At 47.1% G+C, this 21,637-nt stretch overlaps 1 protein-coding gene across 1 annotated transcript; it reads left to right on the top strand.

The window, feature by feature from the left end:
* The first annotated feature begins 12,954 nt into the window (after nucleotides 1-12,954).
* ACP6 (acid phosphatase 6, lysophosphatidic) lies at nucleotides 12,955-20,983 on the top strand. Its single transcript, XM_032096546.1, has 10 exons — nucleotides 12,955-13,281; nucleotides 14,704-14,832; nucleotides 14,926-15,056; nucleotides 15,663-15,742; nucleotides 16,480-16,567; nucleotides 17,993-18,125; nucleotides 18,848-18,948; nucleotides 20,231-20,326; nucleotides 20,527-20,692; nucleotides 20,807-20,983. Exons 1-10 carry the CDS (start codon nucleotides 13,093-13,095, stop codon nucleotides 20,945-20,947), a joined length of 1,254 nt encoding a protein of 417 aa, XP_031952437.1. The 5' UTR covers nucleotides 12,955-13,092; the 3' UTR covers nucleotides 20,948-20,983.
* The last annotated feature ends 654 nt before the right edge of the window (nucleotides 20,984-21,637 follow it).

Below are 21,637 nucleotides of genomic sequence, written 5' to 3'. Positions count from 1 at the left end.
AAGAATGAATCCAGAATTCAATGAGGACACAGGGACAAGGACCTTTAACTGCATTAGAAACTACAGGGATCCCTTAAGATTAAGGAGCCTTGGTTTGGGGGTTTTCAGCCCAGGAGTGAGGCTGCCACCTGAGCACCCACAGCCCCGCAGTGCAGCGGGAAGGCAGGATTGGTTCTGCAGCGTTTTTAACTGGCATGTGCACAGCCCTGAGCATGCCTGTCCCTTAGGGTGCCACCTTGCTGCGAGAGACAGGCAATGGGGAAGTCAAGAGCATTCCCCCTGGAACACTTGGCTATTGAGTGACATTAATGTTTAGTAAAGCCACTCGAGCACGGACACAGACCTTGTTTAATAAACTTTTCTTGGTTTAAAACAAGCAATAGACCAAACTTTAAAAACTCTGAGCTACAGTCTCTGCTAGAGGGCAAGGTAGAGCTGAAAGAAGAGGACAAGGATCTCCTCTGTGCTGTCTCAGACCTCTATGATCCAACCACGTTCACAGGCGGGGTTTTGGTGATCTTTGAGACCAGAGGAGTACAACCATCCCAGCTCTCTCTCTTCCTAGAGATTGCAAGTATCAAATGCCACTCATTTCTTAATGCCTCCATGGTTCTGTCTTCTAGGTATAACAAGTGGGGGATATTGGACAGATGGATGGATGGATGTTTGCACTAGCTGACAGACCGAAAACTTGTGATTCTTGGAATCCACTGTCAAGGCTGGTCAGGCTGTCAGACCACAATAGGAGCACATTTACTTCAGGCTGTCCTGTCCTTTCAGACAGATTTAGTATATATTGCTTTGTACCAGATGGATGGGCAGACAATCTTATAGTAGTGGCCTGGATCAACATTACATATTAAACTCAGTCCTTGGATAGGCACTCAATCTTTAAATGGCAGCATTACAAAGACAACGCTCTGAGAGGAAGAAAAGAGAAAACATGAGAGCTTTTCATTCTGTTCTTGCCCCTCTTTTCTCCAATTCTAGCTGCTGGGACTGCTCAGACTCTCCAGCAACAGCTGGAACCAACATTTGACAGAAACACCATCCCCAGTCATCTCCTTGGTTAGCACACCTCAAATCATTTCCTCCTCTAGCTGATGCTGAAGGAGCCAGAAGTCAGTTCTGATCTACAGCCTTGTGCTGATCAGCTGGTGAGCCTGAGACAGGAGGACAGAGAAACGTGTTTTAACAAGCCTTTAAATCAGAAATACTTAATCCTATAAAAGGAAAACCTATATTTAAAAATACATAGAATGCCAAAACTAATAAAGTATTGAACTGAGACAAGGTCATGCCTCTGAGTTCCTCTCCATGAACAGCACAGCAGGACAGCTGAGCAGGCTAAGAGAAATTTGAGAGAGAGACTCAAAAGTAATGGCTGATCTAGAGGACACAGGTCAAGCAAGTTGCTTCCTCTTTCAGAAGATGTGGGCAAGACAATACTCAAGAAAATTCAATGCTGATAACATTTCAGACTGTTAGAAGGGAATAGGTAGGAAGATGACAGACTACACAGTCTCCCTTCACACACTTTTCCATGAAACATCACTGAGGCCAAGGAATCAGGAAGACCCAAACCCCAAGGAACAAAGGCCCTGTGTGTTCACAGGAATGAGACCACGCTTGACTGGACAGCAAATGGCCAACGTACAAAGAAGGCAGAAATTCAGCACTCAAAAAGTCAGCGTAGCATAGCAGAGAGCCTGACACACAGCAGTGGCAGGCACTGCAGAGCAGCTTCCCTGCTGGCATTGCTGCCTCCTGGGAAACCTGGGACTAACACAGGCACAAGGGGAACTGCTGGTCCCAGGGGAGCTCCCTTGGGAGTATCAGGCAACTCCGCAGCCAGGGTGGCCAGAAGGATGCCCAGGCTCTAAGTGCCCCTGAGGGAATCCAGCACCTCCTCCCAGCAAGGGTGACAGGAGGGGATCCTCTGCAGGGCTGATGGCAGGTTCTGCACACATTTGTGAATAAAGAACATTTCAGTGATTCAGGTTAGTGGCGGCACCAGCAGTATGGATAGGCTGAGAATGAGGATGGAGAGTGGCAGCTCTATAAGATACACTTTGTAGGGGGAGAAACTGTGACTTTGAAGTGCAAAATTAATAGCTTTGCTTTTGCCTGAAGTGTTCGTTGCTTATATGGTCTAGATGATTAAAGATCTTTCTGGGGAGCTCGGGAATTGTAATACCATACATATATAACTTTGTCATGAAAGTCTGATGACAGAAAAAGAAATAGCATCAAATGAGCTTGTAAGACTCACTGTAGCCAAATAATGCAGAACTGCTTCATTTTTCCTTCAGTGAACATTGGTTCACATTTTTAAAAATGAATTTGCTGAGGCCACATTCACATACTGGTTTCCCACAGACATCTGAGCAATTGAGTTTGACGGGCAACAGAGTTCTCAGAAAGTAAATGTCAGTCAAGGAAACCAAATTTTAAATTCACGTGGGTCAATATCCACCCCAGAGGCAGCTCTGTGTTCCTCCAGCCCTCAGGAAGCATGAGCAGTATTGTGTAACCAGTCCAGTGCTGTGTAGCCAATCACAAACCAAACAACACACCTCCACTGGAGACTTTATGCAATAAATGCTCACCAAAAGACATTTTAAGGACAGTTAAATGCATTTAGATTAGTAATGGAAAACACCCAAGAGAGCCTGGTGGAAATGGTGGTTACTTCAAATGTACTTTTAGGTCCCTTCCACCGGTTCCTAGGCATCTGAATCCTTAATGCCCATGCAGGAATCCCACAGAAGGATGGATGTGGACAAGGGGTGCAGAGGACCCTGATTTCTCAGCTGCTCATGAACCTGGGAAGGTTCAGCAGCTTCTCCACATGAACACTTTTCACCCTTTTGTGCACCTGAACAGAGGGTTTTGTCCTTCCCTTTCCAGCCCTTACACTTCCCAAGCACAAGGTGTCCAAAGGAGGGCCATGAGGATGGTGAACGGTCTGAAGGGGAAACCTTATGAGGAACAGCTGAGGTTGCTGGGTTTGTTCAGCCTGGAGGAGACTGAGGGGGAACCTCGTTGCAGTTACAGCTTCCTCGTGAGGGGAAGAGGAGGGGCAGACACTGATCTCTTCACTCTCGTGGCCAGGGACAGGAGTCGAGGCAACAGCATGAAGCTGTGTCAGGGGAGGCTTAGGCTGGATATCAGGAAAATGTTTTTCACCCAGAGGGTGGTTGGGCACTGAACAGGCTCCTGAGGGACATGGTCACAACACCAAGCCTGACAGAGTTCATGAAGTGTTTGGACAATGCTCTCAGGCACATGGTGTGACTCTTGGGATGTCCTGCCTAGGGCCAGGAGTTGGACTTGATGATCCTGATGTGTCCCTTCCAACCCAGCATTTTCTGTGATTCTGTGGTTCTTTGAACATACTGCAGCACCAGCATAAAACCCACTCCCCTGTCCTCTGCCATGCCTGGCTTCATAGCCAACCTACTAACACAAACCCACTGGTCTCTGGGTGAATAAAAGCAATTATTCCATGTATGTTGGAAAAAAGTATGCCCCCAGAGCAAGTCAGAAATCAAAACACAGAAAAGCTGCAATATTTACATATTCCTTTAAAATTATTCCCCAACTGAGGCCTGTAGGACTGCTACATTAAGCCACTCTCCTCCCTCGAGGTGGCTACATTTTATTAGAAGATTAGGCTTTTTTTTTTTCTCTTTTCATTTCTGTATTACAAACTGTGTTTGGCTGGCACATGACAGGCAAGAAAAACAACCCCACTGCAGTGTTTGCAGGAGCAAGACCAAGTCTGCTGCAGATGCTTGCTATTTTTTGAGAGGACATCTCCACCTCTTGGGCTGGATCACAGCAGGGAGCTGCTCAGGGATTACTCAGAGCTGGGGTTTGTGACTCACTATCCATATGCCAGAGCTCCTCTTTACGATAAAGTTGTTCTAGACAGAAAGGGGTAAAGCAGATGAGGCCAAGCTAGGGGTCAAAAAGAACTGGTAGGGACCCAGGAGAGAGTTAAATTTCATGCTCACATTGGACATGAACCTAATCTTACGAAGGCATGTCAGTGATGGTCAGCCATATGACAACACAAAGAATGCAAAAGACACATCGAAAGATTTTCCTAGAAACTGGATATGGGGGCGTGGCCATGACATTTTTATCAACAGCCCCAGCAAAACCCAACACTCTCATATTCAGCTGCAAGCAGGGTTTCACTAGAAATCATGTTAACCACCAGCTCCTACTCTTAAAAGGAATCAGATTAGCAGCAAGAGGCAAGCCTGAGGTCAGAAACTTGCTGCTATTTGTTCGGGTTTTGGAGTAAATGCCATGCCAACTCTTCAGCCTGGGAACAAAGTTTGAGGTTGAAAAGTGCTTCTGACAGAACCAGTTTGATGTGTGCCAGGCTACAGGCAAGACTTTTCAGAAACAAGTGTCCAAAATTAGCCATTGCAAAATCATGTAGTCCAGTGAAACTACGTTTTCTTTCCCACCTTGCTTTTCTTCCACTTCAGCCCAGATTCAAGAAAGCATTTTGGTACACATGCATGGCAGAAATGACCATCATCTTTGTTGCATATTCACAGAAAAATGCACTTTTTTCCAATTCATATTCATTTATCACATTCCGTTCAATTCATTTTTTTCAACCCTTGAGAACTCTTTTCTCACCCATTCTTTTTGCCTGAAATTAAGTTTTGGATTATTTTTTCCCTCTGTGACCTTGTATTTTCTTAGGATATAGTTACACTTTGCTCTCCCTATCTCTAGCTTCACCAGACTCATCTCTGACATTTCCAGAGAGATGCCAAATTTGAGGACTTGCTGAAAAGTTCATTAAAGTACCCAGTCCTAAATCAACAATAAAGACATTCATTAAATGAAAGCAAACTCAAAACAATCCTCACTGATTCCTGATGGATATCTCTGACCACTCAAGCACATCACAGTGAGGTACCTGAGAGCTCCAGATCATCAAAGGAAAAAACCCGAGATGCTTTATCCCTTTTCCTGCTCTAGTGCACACCTGGCACACTCCAAAGCGCTCCTCCCACACCCCAAATCAGGGCTGCCATCACACCAGGTGCATTTCTTAGTAAGCAGTGAGGCTGCAGAGCACATCCACCTCACAGCACCACACATCCACAGCATCTCAGACACACAAACACAGACAGGCCTGGCCGCTCTGTACTTTCATGCAGTGTCATCTCCCATGTCACCCCCAGCATCTCTGCACCACAGACTGGCCTGCAGTGGGAGTCTGCAGCTTGCTCTCTTTCACTTCCCAAGGCAAAGGTGAGAAGGATTTTAATCCTGATACGCGAGTTCTTGCAAAAGGAACAATGTTTCTGACAGCTGACTGCTCTTCTAACAGGAAGCACTCTTACAATGAGAATTTTATTTTAATTAACAACTGGAAAGCACAGTCTAGGGATGAGGTGGTTTCTAATTATTGTGATAGGATTTTAAAAGGTGTGCACTGGTACCAACAGAAGCCACCGACCCCATTGGAAATTATTGGGTAAGGTCCTCTCCCCTTCACTAAGCAAACACTCAGACCAGTCACCCCAGCATTAAAACCTACAAATCTGGGAAAAATTCACTGTGGTTGATACAATGCAGCTCATAATGACTATTTTTTGTCCACAGTGCTGCTGTTTGTTTCAAACCATTTAGCAATATTCATTAGCTCCCCTACTTCTAATTAGGGTACTTGAGAGGAAGAGAACATGCAATAAAGATTTTTACTAAGGGAGACGTGCCCCATTCCCTTCTCTGACTCAGGTGTTGATTCTGATGACCTGCAGTCAGGCTTTACCAGGAATCTCTCTTCAAAAATGCCAAATGCATCATGAAAAATATTATGCTGCCTCTTTCTTAAAATCTCACCATCACTGGAAATTTTAAATCATATGTTCCTCTTCCCATTTCTTCTATTTATTTACAAGGGAAGGATATTAAACTCCGATACCAAGACTGTTGTGCCTCTGACCTTTTTTATAGCTGAAACCCCAGACTCTGAAGCCCTAGAAAAACTCACGCGTATCAACAATCCTTAAAATTAATACTAAAGCATAGTCTTACGACAAAAATTATGTCAGCCATACCATTGTCTGGGATACTTCAAATTCTTCCTCTCCAGGAATCTCAGTCACCCGCATTAAATAACTCCCAATTGAGACATGAGAACTGGCAGCAGCATAAATACCCACGGAGCACTGGCTGGTACAGCTGACAGCCAGATGGGATCAGAACAGCAGCAAAAGATAACACTGAGCCTGGACAAGCAGCTCAGGCACCAGCCTGGAAATTTGGAGAGTGCCCTCAGGTTCCCAATCCAAGAAGTTTTATGTCTGACAATAGGCAAGGCATCTGTGGCTTTGCCTGCCTGAAATGCCCATCTGAAAAAATATAGTGGCCCCTGCCTCCCACTAAGGAGGTGCTGAGAGCCTACAGGAATGCCATGACCTGAGATAGGTAATGGATGTAAAGGGGAACCAGAATAAAAAAAACCTTTGTGTCTTCAGAAAAATCAGTTGCAGGGGAAGACAAATCAGGATAAAAGAGTTTAAAACTCTGTGTCTTGAGCAGCACTGTGTGTGTACCCAGGCAACGTGCACAAAAGCAACCCAACTATTTCCATTTTGTAATAGCAGTGTTTTCATAACCATAAGGGTCCAGAGCTGTCAGAAAAGACCTGAAGGAAAGGTCATATCTGTCATTCAAACAGCTACTAATATAGTGCGAAAAACAGTTGAGCTCTTGCATATACAAAGCCTTCTGCATGTACGTTTGCTACCTCCCAGCCTTCCTGGAGAGACAGGGAATAAGTGTTATTCCCATCTGCCAAAAGACAATCTGAGTTTGAACAGCCTTCTGAATGCTGCATAAGACATTACCCTGACTTTGATTCAGCTCAAGCTCCCAGTGCTCCCTCCACACCCCTCACTGTGCGTCAGGACCCAGTTTCAAGTTCATTACCTTCAAGGTTTGAATTAGCACCTACTGCCTGCATACAAATGCACTCTTTGCAGCCGACATTCCAACAGCTTTCAAAACCTGGGAGAACTCCCAGCAGAGATGCAGCTCACTCCTTCCAGCGCTGCTGCATGAGTCAGGCTCCCGTGTGCTGTTGCCTGTTTTGCCATGCAGCACCAGGGCACTCCATTAAATATCCTCCCAACACCTGGGCACCAGCAATCATCAGGATCTGTGTAGGACTTCACCAGGGAATGGTGCAGATTAACAACTGCAACCTGCTGTGAGCTGCATGGATGGGAGACACTACCAAAATACGGACCATAAAGTTAATAAGGGATAACTATGTATTCCTCAAAATTATCAGCTGCTGCTTTGTACTGGATTTCCCTTGCTGATTGCATGTAATAGCAAAATGCATGTCCTTTGCTTATGAATGTAAAAAATCCACGGTATGTCTCATCTCTCTGCTAGTTCTTGACATGAGGAGCATTCACCCTGTGATTCTGCAACTGGTGTCAGCCCAGATGTGGAGACTGCCCAACCATCGTTCAGCTGGTTTTATGCTTCCTCAGAGCTGGTGGTGGGGAGCTAATTGGTGTTGGCTCCCTGACATTTTACACCATCCAGTGCCTGTACCAGCCTGATGTAAAAACAGCTTCTCCATTTGACCACATGAAACACGCCAAAGAGACCTGCCACATATTTGCAATCAGGTGCTGAAAAATAAAGTGACGAGACTCAGTGTCTGCTTTGAAAAACTCTTGTTTAGGCCAACAAGTCTGATTTCCACAAACCTGTAGGGAAAATGTAGTTTTTTAAAAGTTCCTTGTTTTTATTATTTTACTTTATTTTTCTTTTTTCCAGGGTATGAGAGCTGCAGGACCAATAATAGAAGGATGAGTTATAAACCTCTCAAGGCAGAGATCTAGCATGGAAATTCTGACAACCATCAATGTGAGCAATGCCACCAGGCACCACTCACAATCCAGAGCATCTTTCAAACCTGTCAGGGGTTTTTAGAAAGGGCTAAAAATAAGTGCAGAAATGCAGCAATATATACACACACATACACATTACTATTGTTCAAAAAAAGAACAGGTGGTCCTGCCAGCAGTGTAAACACAGATGACTGTAGAAAACAGCAAACAAACACCCATCTGAGCAGCCTTTCCTAGCCATGCAAGCAGCACTCTGAGAATTCTCCTTGAGTTCTCCCAGCCAGAATCATCTGGGATCCGAACACTCTGTCATGACAAGGCCTGGGTACTTCCAAGCATCTTGATTTCCTTCACCCAACATATTCACACAATTCCACCCTCCTGACCTCCTGTGGATTATTTCCCTTCTGAAAATAACACACATGGAACAGCTGGTGGGGCCAGAAATGTCTTACATGTAAATAGCACAAGTCCTTGTTTTCTAGCTCCCCACCACTTGATCTGGCCCCTATCCTCATGTAATGAAGAGGAGAATTTACTGAAGGGGAAAAAGGATCAGGGCACTATGGACAGCCCAGAAGGATTCAAACAGCAAATGTGGACGGCTGCATGTTGAAACCCACCAGGTCCACTACCTGTTGGGAAGGCAAAGAAGAAAACATGAAGCAGTCCTGGAGTCTCAAAATTTATCCTAAACCTGCAGAAAAAATAAATAAATAAAAAAAATAACATTTCACCCCAGATTTCAGTTACGTCTCCTCTACCCACCACAGGAAGAAGACTGATGTCACAGGCTGAATCACACACATAAATCCTCCTGCTTGGTCACTTCTCTCTGAGTATGAAAGCATAACAAAACAACTTTGCAGGAATCCAGTGTAAGGCTCAACATCATCTCTTTGCAGCCCTTCTCTCATGGCTGTTTTGAAAAAAAGCAAATGTAATTTACACTTGCACCATCTCCTTTTTCATTTCATATCATCCCAAAACATTTGGTTTAATAGAAATACCCTTGGTTTAATGTATATTCACAAAAAGTAAATGAGGTGATAAAGCTTAAAAGTGCCAAATGGTTAAGTGCTGCCACAGGGGAGCACATCTGCCACGGCATCAGAGCACCGAGTCCCAGGACACAGCATCTCGGGCACGGTGACAGACTGGCAGCTCTCCCACCACACCTGGACTGCACAGGCACGGAGAGTCCACCTGACACGGCTGGGAATAGCTTATCCCGCTTGCTTCTGGAGGCTCCTGCTTGCCTCAGCTTTCCTGTGCAAGGCAAAACCACTCTTTCAAAGCTGAAGAGAAAACTGGCCTGCTGTTCTCCCAGAGCGGCGCATAATTGAGTCGGCGTGATGCCGCAGACTACCAAATGCAGCAGATGGCTGCAGGCACCATCCAGTTTAGGATGACAAAGTTGGAACAAAAGAAAAACAGAAGGCAGGGAATGCATCTTCTGTGCTGGGTTATGGGGTGGGGAATGAACCTTGGCACAGTCGGTCCGTCGCCAGCACACGGCCGGCTTCCAGCTCTCCCACTGCCACACCAACAATGACCAAATGCCCGAGCCTGGAAATGACAAAGAAAAGGGAGGGAAGGCCACATCTTCCTAGGTAAAAGAGGCAGGAAACTACCAACTATGTGATTACCTGCTCTCTATGTATTTCTAAAATACATAGAAGGAAATCTCTAAAAATGTCCTCATGATGCCAGCCCTAAATACGACAACTCCGACTTCTGGGACTCTCCCACATAACCTGCAGGAATTCAGAAATTAAATTATGACCTGCAAGTATCAACACACATCATTTCACTGCTGGAAGGTAAAGCACTGATGTGAAAGCATGCAGAAAATGAGACGAGATACGTAAGATCTGCACACTGTACCGTGAATGGTGTCTTGCAGGGAGGGCTTGGTCTGCAGTGGAATTTAGGGGTTTATTTTTACCAATTCCTCCCCAAAGGATCACAGACTTTAGGAGTGGAAACATTCCTTCCATTTCCCCAGGCGCCTTGCTCACAAAGCAGCTGGCTATAAGGTTCACCACAACAGACAGACTGGAGGAGACAAGAGTGATACGGCTCCACAGGAAGCAGCACGGCACACTCAAACCATTTATAAATAAAGTTCAGCCCTTTGTGAAGGCAATACAGCTTCCATGCCCAGACTGACTGGTTTATAATAGCCATTGTGGTCACCAGTCCTTGCAGGACGCAGAAACATCATCATTATCTCTACAGCTGGGAATGGAGAATGTTCTTTTGGCTGCAGGATGCAGCAGCCTGTGATTCCAAACATGAATCCTGCACAAACTCCTGCCGTGTTGCATTTGAGATTTCAGCAGCTGTGATCACTTCAAGGGACCAGAGTGAAAGCACCTTCATTGCCCTCAGAGAGACAGTCATGGGAACATTTTGGGGTGGAAGAAGTATTTGGAAGGGCAGGAGAACACTTTGTGCTACAGCAGAGCAGCAGGACTCCACCCAGAGGTGGAGCTGCCCCAAAACAAGGATGGGACACAGAGATAGCATGCTTGGCAGGAGCTGCTTGTGCCCACTTTGGGCAGTCACACCAGGCTGGTTAAGCCACCCTTCTCCAGCAGCCAGGCTCCCAGCCCAGCTGCAGCCTGTGTGGTGAAGAGCTGTGGGAGAACATTTCCAGTTCATTCTCCTTTGCTGAGCAAAAAGCGCTTGGGAAAGGAACCAAAGAAGTCAAGGCAACATGTCTATTTTCTGACCCCTACCAATCAGAGAGAAATAAACCCACCTCCCTCAGGGGCATCCAAATGCTATTTGTGCCTCTACCATACAAACAATTTAAGGTAAATCTCTGATTTACACCACAAAGAGTTATAGCCCTTTCACAGAATGATAGAATCATAGAATGGTTTGGGCTGGAAATGGGCCTTGAAGATCCAGTTCCAAACCCCCCCACTAGGCAGGGACACCTTCAACTAGACCAGGTTGCTCAAAGCCCCATCCAACCTGGCCATCCTTTACCTTTCCTCAGGGACAAGGTGTTCACTTAGTCCAAAAAAAACAATAAAACACACAAACTCATTAGGTTAAATTTTTTCTTTTGTGGGTATTTTTAAAGCACTATTTAATTTCAATCCACGTTGCGGAACAAAAAAATCTAATTGTTGTAATTGGCCTCACACCTTATCAATGTATCAGCCACATAACAACTGTGTGACTTGGTCACGCTACGAAGCTCACTATGACTCAGTTTCCTCTTCAAAAAAAGGAGGATGTAAATGCAAACTTATCAAGCCAGAGTGTTCTGAGGTGTGACACATTTTTGAAGCCCTGTAAAAGGCAAATGATAGCAATGGTAATATTTCGCAAAGACAGCAATCATTGCAATTTGGTTCAATTCCAACCAGGAGGAAATTTGCCCTCTGCTTTCAGAGTGGAAAGTTTCCTGAAACGTGCTTGTTCATTAGAGCTCATTACTTTCCTTCAGTGGAAAAAAACTTACCCCTGGTGGCCATTGGATTAGCCTTCTGCTCCTCGTCTGGTCACAAAAAGCAACAGAAGGGTAAAAATAACAGGTCCTTTGAAAATGTTTCTGTAAAGATGGCGCATCTTAGAATAAATTTCTACACAGTTGGACGAAGAAAAAAAATAGGGCAACACCATTTGCTTAAAAATTGACAGCCGCCTGCTATTTTGGAGATCTCCCCTCTAATTGCACGCACCTGCTGTGGCGTGGTGTATTCTAAAATACATCTCACCAGCAATGCTGCTTGGCAGCAGCCAGGGCCACCCAGGAGGGACCCTGCAGTCCCAGTCTTCACAACTTCACAGGAACCAGGGTTTTCTTCCAAGGTAACATTTGAATGGAAATACAAATCAATTCACTGTGAGCCTCTCTCCCTGCTCACTTCTATCACATCACGTCTATCTCTCTTCCACCTTCCCTCCCTCCCCCTCTTAACTACTTTTTCCTGTTCCCTCTCCCCTCAGCATTCTTGACCCCTTGCTCTCTTGCAACACAAGATTTAGGCTTGATTTCTTCATCTGTTATGATTTCTTCATTTGTTATTTTCTTGGCTTCTAAAATATTTTTTCCCCTTCTCTCCCTGCTCTTGTTGTGCCTCTGTGTTTCCCATACTCTAAGCTCAGAAAACTGAGGTAACCCTTTCAGAACTGCAGGGCTTTGAGAGACACGAGGAGATCACCAAAATCCCCCCTCTGCACGTCCTGGTGTCTGTGCCAACCTCTCACCACCTCTCGGCTCCTCCCTCTGGCCTTTGTGCAGGTCACCATCCTCTCTGCCCTCTCTCTCCTTCACCCTTGCCCTGCTCCCTGAACACCTCCGGGGACGGTGACTCATGACGGGGACGGCAGCTCATTCCAATATCTAATCGGCCTTTCTGTGAAGAAATCCCTCTAAATGTCCCACCTGAACATCTCCAGCACAACTTGAGGCCGTGTCCCCTTGTCCTGTCAGTGGTTCCCTGGGAGATGAGGCCAAACCTCACCTGGCTCCTTTCAGGGAGTTGTAAAGGGCGACGAGGTCTCCCCTGAGCCTCCTGTTCTCCAGGCTGAACACCCCCAGCTCCCTCACTGGCTTCTCATCGGACCCTTCTCATCCAGACCCTTCCCTTCTCTGGACTCGCTCCAGCACCTCAGTGCCTTTCTTGAACTTAGGGGCCCAAAACTGGACACCGCATTCGAGGTGTGGCCTCATCAGTGCCGAGCACAGGGGGACAATCCCTGCCCTGCCCCTGCTGGCCACATTATTGCTGCTCCAGGCCAGGATGCCACTGGCCTCCTTGGCCACCCAGGCACACCCGGCTCAGTTCATCCGCGGTGACCAGCGCCCCCGTCCTTTTCCGGTGGGCCGCCTTCCAGCCACTCTTCCCCAAGCCTGGAACGCTACACGGGGTTATTGCGCACACTGGTGCCCAATGAGTCGCCCAGGCAAAAGCGCTAAAGCTGGCGAGCAGCGGCACAGGAGCGCCGCCGGGCCCGGGTGACGGCCGTGCCCCCATCAGGGCGGGGGCACCGCCGGTCCCGCCCAGCGCCGCCCGGTTCCCTGCGCGGCGCCCGCCGGGAGCCGCAGTCCGCGCTCGGGGCCCGCCGCTGCCCGGCTCCGGCCGGGGCTCCAGTCCGGGCCTGCGCTTCCCGGCGCTTCCCGCCGCTCCCCGCGGTGCAGCCGGGCCGCGGGGCCGCCATGGGCTGGGGGGCTCGGCTGTGGCTGCTGGGCGGCCTGGCCGCCTGGACGCAGCGGCGACGGGCGGCCGCGGCCGGGCGGGATGACGGCGAGGGCGGGCGGCACCGGGAGCTGGAGCTGAGGCTGGTGCAGGTCGTGTACCGGCACGGGGCGCGCACCCCGCTGCGGCCGCTGCCCGGGGTAGCGCCGGTGAGCACGGGACGGGACGGGACGGGGCAGGGGCGCTGCGGGGCTGTGCCCCGACCCCGAGCCGGCGGCAGAGCAGACTGTGCTCCTGCCTTGCTGCCGGCAGCCTGATGGTTTGGCGTTTATGCTCCTTCCCGAGGCGATACCGAGAGTAATTCCCGAGGGGAAAGCGAGGGAATTTGGGAGCTTGCACCCCATGCCGCCTACGGGCTTGGGTAGTAGTGGCTGGAAAGCTGCCCAGTGCAAAAAGGCCTGGGGGTGCTGGTCGACAGCGACTGAATATGAGCCAGTGTGAGCCCGGGTGGCCAAGGACGCCAGTGGCATCCTGGCCTGGATCAGCAATAATGTGGCCAGCAGGACCAGGGCAGGGATCATCCCTGTCCGGTTCTGGGTCCCTCAGTTCAGGAAGGGCATTGAGGGGTGGAGTGAGCCCAGAGAAAGGTCACGGACTTGGGGAAGGATCTGGAGCACAAGTGTTAGGAGAAGCCACTGAGGGAGCTGGGGGCATTTCGTCTGGAAAAAAGGCTCAGGGGTGACCTTATCACTCGTCTACAACTTCTTGAAAGGGGCTTGTAGCCAGGTGGGGGTCAGGGTTTTCTCCCAGGGAACAAGTGACAGGATGAGAGGATACATCCTTTAATTTGTGCCACGGGAGGTTGAGGTTGGACATTCAGAGGAACTTCTTTACAGAAGGGGTGATTAGACATTGGAATGGGCTGCTCGGAGGTGTTTAAGGAAAGACTGGGCATGGCACTGTGGTCTGGGTGACACGGTGGTGTTCAGTCACAGGCTGGACTCCATGATCTCAGAGGTCTTTTCTAACCTAATTAATTCTGTGATTCTGTAAAGTAGAACGGCAATAGCACAATAGTGGGACAGGTGACAGCAGAGGGAACAATTGCTGCAACTGCCGGGAGCCCTCAGGGGTAGGATGCAGGGATGGGCATCCTGGGGCTGCTGTGCCCATGGACTTTGCACCAAGGCCAAGACTTTGCTCAGCACCTCGCAGCTGGTGCTCAGCTAGCATATGGCTCCTGCCTCGCTGTTACCGTGTGTGATCTGGCTCCCCAGCTCAACCGAGGGGGCCTGGGGAGCCAGCAGGGGTTAGCTAAGGTAGTTTCCTACAGCAGCTTTTCAGTGTGTAACAAAGAGTAGCAATTGTGATTTCCTACAGATTCTTCTTCTGTAAGGGGAGGAAAGCAAGTACTGCATTTCCTGCACATCAGATCTGCAAAACCAGGGAGCAGCACTGTTCTCATTTCTCTATGAGCTGTGTGAAGAGATCTCTTTGTCTTCGTGTTGTGTTGTTGGCAAGGCAGCATGGTGTAATACTCCAGCTTTAGTTTAATGCTCTTAAAAGTCCTTGGTTTAATGCCCTTGAAAGTTTTCTGCTGAAACACTGTTTGTTTGTTTGTTTTGAAACAGGTGGAATGGCATCCCACTCTTTTAGATGTACCTGCTAAGACTAAGTTTGATTACGTGGTGACAGACCTAAATGGAGGACCCCAACCCCACTCACGCTTGGATGAGGAATACAAAAAGACTGTGTTCAAGGTGAGGCTGTATTTCCTGGTGGGTTCCTCATTCCTCTGTAGACTTTTTTATTTCCATGGTCCACTGGAGCCCTCTCCTTTTCTTTGCTCTCAGGGTGGTGTAGTCGCAGGACAGCTGACTACAGTGGGGATGGAGCAGACATTCGCCCTGGGGGAAAGGCTGAGGAGAAGCTTTGTGGAAGAAGCCAAGTTTCTTTCACCAACATTTAAGTCTGCTGAGGTCTTGTGAGTCTCTCAGGTCCCTCCTGGACCTTCCCTTTCTTCCTGCCCTGTCACAAGTAGCCTTGTGCTAGGGAAACTGACTAGCATACCCTTCTGCCTGGCTTCTGGGCCTTCATCTTTGCTCAGCCTGGCACTAGAACTCACTCGTGAAACAAAGCATCCAATTGCCCGGCAGTCCTGAGAGCGATGCCAGGGACAGATTCATCTCACCTAGGCTGAGCCATTGGCAGTGCTGCTATGCACTTCTGTGGTGAGCAAAGAGAAACAGGCGTTTCTGGAGCACACTTTAACTCACTGTAAACAGCTGAAGTTCAGTGAGATGAAGCAACCCCTGCTGCTCACACCAATAATGCTGAGAGCATCTGGCTTCAGAGAAAAAATCACACCAGAGAAGTGCCAGTTTGTTATCTCCACTATCTCTGATGAGCAGTTCAGATTACAGGTGTCTACCTTAGATATCTATAGTGACAAAAGATGAGTCCCACCACAGCTTTCCAAAGCCACAGTGGATGGAAGCAGAACCCTCAGCTCCAGCAAGACCTCCCCAGCTGCAGCCATGGTAACATGAAGGAGAAAGTGCTACCTCACAAACTGCCTTCTCTCTTTCAGCGTCCGTTCCACTAATATTTTCCGGAATCTGGAGTCCACACGGTGCCTGCTAGCTGGGCTGTACCAACAGCAGAAAGAAGGTTGGGGAGACTTCGGAATAGTGCCTGTCCTTGCTCAGTCTTCCCTAGATGCACCCAGCTTCCAGATCCTAACTCTCTCCAGCTCCTAGTTGTTACTTCTTCCCTGGTTCTATGCACTTGAGCCCCTTCCCCACTTCTCCTGGTCCTGCAGATTCTTTACCAGCTTGTCACTTGTTCCCTCTCTTTGTGTATCTTTCCGCTGCTCTTTCAGACCTGCTGAGGAGGTTAATGTTAACCCTCTTCAGAATCAAGAAGGCAAAAAGCTCACACATCTGAAAAAGGTTTCTCAGAGAAACCCAAGTATCTTGGGTATGAGTTCAGTGTCTGGAGTAACTTTCACCTGTGTCCTGCAGTTGGTAACTACTTGTATGTTCCAAAAATATGCTTGCATTTTAAAGATCTCACATCTGCTCCTTCCATATTCAGTTCCACAAACAAGTAGAAGGGACTTGCCAGAGCTCCTTACACTTCATGACACACAGACTAATTTTTGGCACATACAAACCCTAAGAAAAATGAACACACAGCTAGGAAGCTTTACAAGGTGCACAGCAGGCATCCCCATGAAAATAAATGCACAGAAACAAGTACAGTGGCTTGTGCTGCAGGTGATAGCTCGGGGGGAATTGGTAGTTGATAACACTGGACTTGAGCACAAAGACTGTGGGAGTGATTAAAGCAGTCTAAAGAAACACAGATGCACTACTGAGCACAGAAACTTCCTTCTTGTTCCACAGGATCTGTTGTCATTGTCACTGATGAAGCAAGCTCTGAAATGCTCTACCCCAATTACTACAACTGCCAGCGCCTGAAATGCTTGACCAGGTAATTGCCAGCAATATCTCCCCGTATGATTTCACTGCTGTTTCATTTCAGCAGTAGTAATTTACAACAGCACATTTTCTTCCCATTTCCCAGTTTCTTCCCCTGCCACTTACTGTTCTCTGGAAATGGTTAGCTAGTTGTATAAAATACTTGGTAAGTGGAATTATACACTAGGCAGTGGCAGCAGAAGAAAATAAAATAGAGACTTTTCCTTGAAAGACGAATTTAATTTAGTCTGTGTCTAGCAAACACTCACTACTAGCTAATGTACAGCTAGTCTGTGGCATTGCTGCAGGGCAGAATTAATGTCATCTACATCCCTTAACAAGCCTTTCAAGTGTGAACATATTGGGCCTTCTTTTTATATTCAGCTTTTGGTTTGGGGGTTATTTCAACATTCCCGTCACATTCATACCTTTCAGAAGAAACTGAAATATACTCAGCCTTGGCACACTTAATGAAGACTAACGAAATAAAATGAGGAACATCCTACATAGAACACTCCTGTTTGCAGAGTCAAGTACTCTGAAATGCCTGTGCCAGGTTTGGGCACAGGGTGGAAAATGGAAAAGAGAGGCAGATATATTAGTTTGGCTGGATTGTACATTAGCATATTTTTGTCCAAAATTCAAGAGTTGTCAGAATTCACTTGGAAAAGCTCACTGTGTAATGCTTGACTCTGCAGGCAAATGATTGGTCTAGACAGTGGTGAGGTGACAGCCCCCTAGAAGGAGCATATTCAGCCTCCTTGAGTAACGTCACCTGTCCAAAAAGGGTCTTCTGCTCCCTGTCCCCCTCTGCCCACCAACTGCACCTTTTGTGACCATGTCAAGGTAGACTTTGAGCTGCAGTAAGCACTGCCTCAGCTTGCAGGCTACCTAGGAAGTACGTGGCCAGCATGAATATTCTCAGCTAAATTTTTAAAAATAAAATTTAAAGCAGCATGAAGATGCAAATGGCTTCTAACAAAACAAAAGGTGGATTTAAGCTACAAACGAGTAGCTAGGTGTTTCCCTTTTCCCACACCATATAGCAATCAGTTCAAAGCTGCCACCCTTTCTTCTTTCATGAGGCAGTTAAAGGCTACTCCCTGAAGACATAGACCTGTACTGTTCCAGTATGACCAGATCTGTTAGCTGATACACAGCCCTTGCTTATGGGAACCACTTTTGGGGTGTTCATATCTCATCCTAATTTTTCCTCCTGCCTCTGTTAGAGCAGAGAGCCAGCTTGAGCCTTGAGATCTGGATACTGTGTCTGTCCTTTCTGCAGCTCAGACTCCCAACATCAGGAATTCCTCAGTATACTGCAGTGCTTCTCTTCTGCCCCTCACTGATGTGGGACAACTGGGCTGGGTCATGAGCAAAACAAAAGACAGAAAGCCTGGTGTGTGAAAAATTTTTAGTTTTCTTAATTCCTTTACAGGGATAGGATGCGGAATGCTATGCGTCAGCCAGGTATCTCTGATGACTTGAAAAAAATTAAGAAGAGGATAGGTATTGATGGTGATGAATCTGTGGATTTTTTAGTCCTCCTCGATAACATTTTTGCTGAGCAGGTGAGCTGAGCTGTTCTGTTGCACTGTCTCAGAAAGAAACATCCCCTTACCACACACATGGAGGAAGTCACAGAGTGCCAACACCCATAAATACTAATGTGTACTCAGTACCTTTCTATGCAACCCAGAATGTTTATAGAAATAGCATGGCCTTTTGAAAAAGCAAGACATGAGGTCAGCCTTGCTGTATGATGGATAAAGACTCATCTCCAGTATTTTTGTTCTTACCTTGTAATCCAGTATTTCTTTCAAGTGTAACGAAGAGCTAAGAGAGGCGTTGGGCCTTGCTTACCCATTACAAAGTGCTTTCCCTATTTTGGCACTCAGCACCTAACAGTCATCTTAATCCCAGTTCCAGCAAGCTACCTGTGAGCCAGACTGCTTCTGCTACTGGAAGGAAGTTGGGCACATTTGTACCCCATCTTAGCACCCCCTTTTTGCTGGAGCTAATGATAACTGGTGTGTCTGTTGGCTGAATGGCTCAATGTGTTACACTCCCCATAGAACTGCATCCCAAAGAACATACAGCCATCCTTTTGGTACACAGAGCAAGTCTGTGTGTTTAAAACCATCCTAAAAATCCTCACATGAATGCCACAGTACAATGCTGTAGTACAAATGGTGTGACATGAGCAGCTGTTTTCTGTGGGCAGCCATCCATGTGTCTTCAGGCTGGGTTCAGAAAGGGTCAGACCCTACCACTCTGCAACATCTCCTTCCAGGTGCACAATTTGCCAAGCTGCCCTGTGCTGAAGAGCTTCCAGCAGACAGTGGAGCGCCGATCTGTTGACTCCATGCTTTTCCTTCTGGAAGACAGTTCCAGGTGATTGCCTGTGTCCATGCCTCTGGCTTCAGGGGCTGTCTTACCCAGGGTAGATGTGCTACACCAGCTTACTTCAGCAGACAGAAGTGCTTTCCCATCTGCTGCTGTCCTCCACCAGAGCCCACTCATGAGGTTTGTGCCTCAGCCATCTCAGTGTAAAGTTCAGTGCCTGGAGTCAGTACCATGAGCTAGGAAAAAGGATTGCACACTGAGGAGACCAGGATGTGGGTTTGCCCCCTGTTTTGTTGATCCTCATGAAGAGGGTGGTCTCACAGGAGTAGCAGTAAGCCGCTGAGGTGGGCAGTGAAGGCTTCAGTTGCCACAGGGGTTTCAGTGAACCAGTGGCAAAAGCAGAAGAGATACTTCCAGCCCAAGCCCTGAGGCTGCCCTTGCAGTTGCACAAGTACAGTCCAAATTCCAGCCTGGGAAGTTTATCCCAGGGATGGCACCTGCACAGCTCGGCTGAGAAGTGCTGGTGCTAGCGGAAAAGGTGATGCCAGGTCCTGCACACGTGTAACTACTTGCAAGGAGAATCTGCTGCTACGTGCAGCTAATTACCTCCTCCACACTTGTATGTAAAGGCTGGCTGAGTTGCTAGCCTAGCAGTCATTTTCCTTTCAGATTTGTTTGCAGCTGCCACATTCACCAGTTCTCAGGTGGTGGTATAGGGCTGTCTTTTCTTTACTAGGGATTAGAGATCTCAGGTAATGAAAGACTCATTTACCCCATTCCCACAACACCCAGCAGAGTTAGTCACACTCATCTTCCATTTCCACTGATGTATTCATTAGGTAGAGGGGCTTTCTTCCCACCAGATACTGTATGAAGATCATCTCTTTGTTCAGTAAAAGGATAAAAACTAATTTTTAAATAAAGCCATCACTTTCTTGAACCCTGACCCTCCTCACCAAAGACCCCAGCCACTTCAGCTGCTGTTTTGCAGCAGTCTTCTTCCCTAGCTGAAACCCATGCACTTAAAAATCATATTGGGGAAACAAAATAGCCCAGAGAACAATCAAAGAGTTTCTAGATTTTCATTTACATGGCCACACCTCATGAGACTGCTTGTTAACACCTCTCCCCTCCCAGTCTGCAATCACATTAGCGTGGTGACTACACAACAGCTGAACTAAAAACTGGCCATATTAATTGCATTTAATAGTTCTTAGCTACGTTCAGTGCAGGTTATCAAATCATAAGAGAAAAGCAGGTTCTCAGGCTTTCATGTGTAATTATTTGAAAGTTTTTTAAACCACTAAATTTATTTCTGCTTCTTTTCTAGAGAAGTTCTTCAGATGAATATTGGCCTCCTGTTCAATACCTTGCAGAAGAACATTAAAGCAGCAATAAATCCCTCAAATCCAGCTGAAAAGGCCCGGTACAGCACAGACCTCTTCCTCTGATAGTTATAAATTTTAACTTGATGTCAGTGTGAAAAACTGGTTCAGAAAGATACTGATTGTGTGGGATAAAAAGGAGTGCTCACCTGCTGGAAAAAGCATGAGTGCTACTGCCTATCCATGGAGGAACACAGCTGACATTCTAGGTCTGGTTTTGTTTTTCCCTTTTCTTTTCCAGGAAGCTCTTCCTCTATGCTTCTCATGACTCTACTCTTATTCCTCTCCTGCTGGCACTGGGCACCTTTGATCACAAGTGGCCACCTTATGCTGCAGATGTGATCCTGGAACTGTATCAGCACCGGCGCTCCAAGGAGTGGTTTGTGCGCGTGTCTTACCGTGGAGAGGTGAGATCCCGTGGGAAGTCCCGCCTACAAACCTTGGGCTTTTGGTTTCACCATGCAGCAAAAAAGGGCTTTGGCAGCGCACAATAGCTGTGATTTTGTCTCTTTGCCTTGCAGGAGCAAGTGGTGAAAGGCTGTAAAGCAGGTCTCTGTCCACTCGAACGATTTCTGGAAGTTCTTTCACAGTACTCAGTCAGTCCAGAAGAGTACAAGAACCTGTGCTCCCAAATGGACAGGAATCAGCAAACTAACTCATGATTATGCGGACTTAAATTAAAATTCGTTTATTGTCACGATCTTTGACTATTTTTCTTTATGTCCTTGCTAGCCTTCTCTGTTGCAAAGGTGTTTTAGATGAGCAGATATTTTCCTACCAGACACAGGGTGGCACAGTGTCACTTTACACTGTTAGCAGCAAGCTGAAAGAAGCCACGTGACAGAATGGCTCAAGTTTACTTCTGAGGTGGTCACACAAAAGCAAGCAGAGGCTGAAAACAGCAAGGGAGAGAACATACCATTTTAAATTGCCCCTCTGCATCAGGAATGCGAGACAAAACATTTCTCTTCCTCATATGCTGGGACTGTGGGATGAAGCCCAGCTCGCTCTGTGCTACCAGACCTGAAAGCTTTAACGTAGCATTGATTTTATGTTTAGTAATGGCAGAAGCCATTGTGCCTTTCCCTTTCTTTTGGCATGTTGGAGGGTTGCTCTCTGCAGACAGATGAGCCTCCCTAATAGTATAGCATTTAGCTACCCCATCTTCTTGAGGGCATTTTTGTGCACAGAAAACATCTCCAAAGAGACAGAAAGCCTCCAAACCTCTTCCCTGCATTTCTCTAATTATGGAAATTCTGCTGTGAACATGCAGAACAACCACAGTGGGCCAAGTACAAGAACACACAGTCTTGGTGAACTCTGCTTTATGTGCTTTAAACAAGGAAGTTCGG

The sequence above is a fragment of the Corvus moneduloides genome, chromosome 2, assembly GCF_009650955.1.
Source record: "Corvus moneduloides isolate bCorMon1 chromosome 2, bCorMon1.pri, whole genome shotgun sequence".
NCBI classification, from domain to species: domain Eukaryota; kingdom Metazoa; phylum Chordata; class Aves; order Passeriformes; family Corvidae; genus Corvus; species Corvus moneduloides.
The sequence above is the reverse complement of the archived record's forward strand: the minus strand, read 5'-3'. Positions and strand labels throughout refer to the sequence as shown.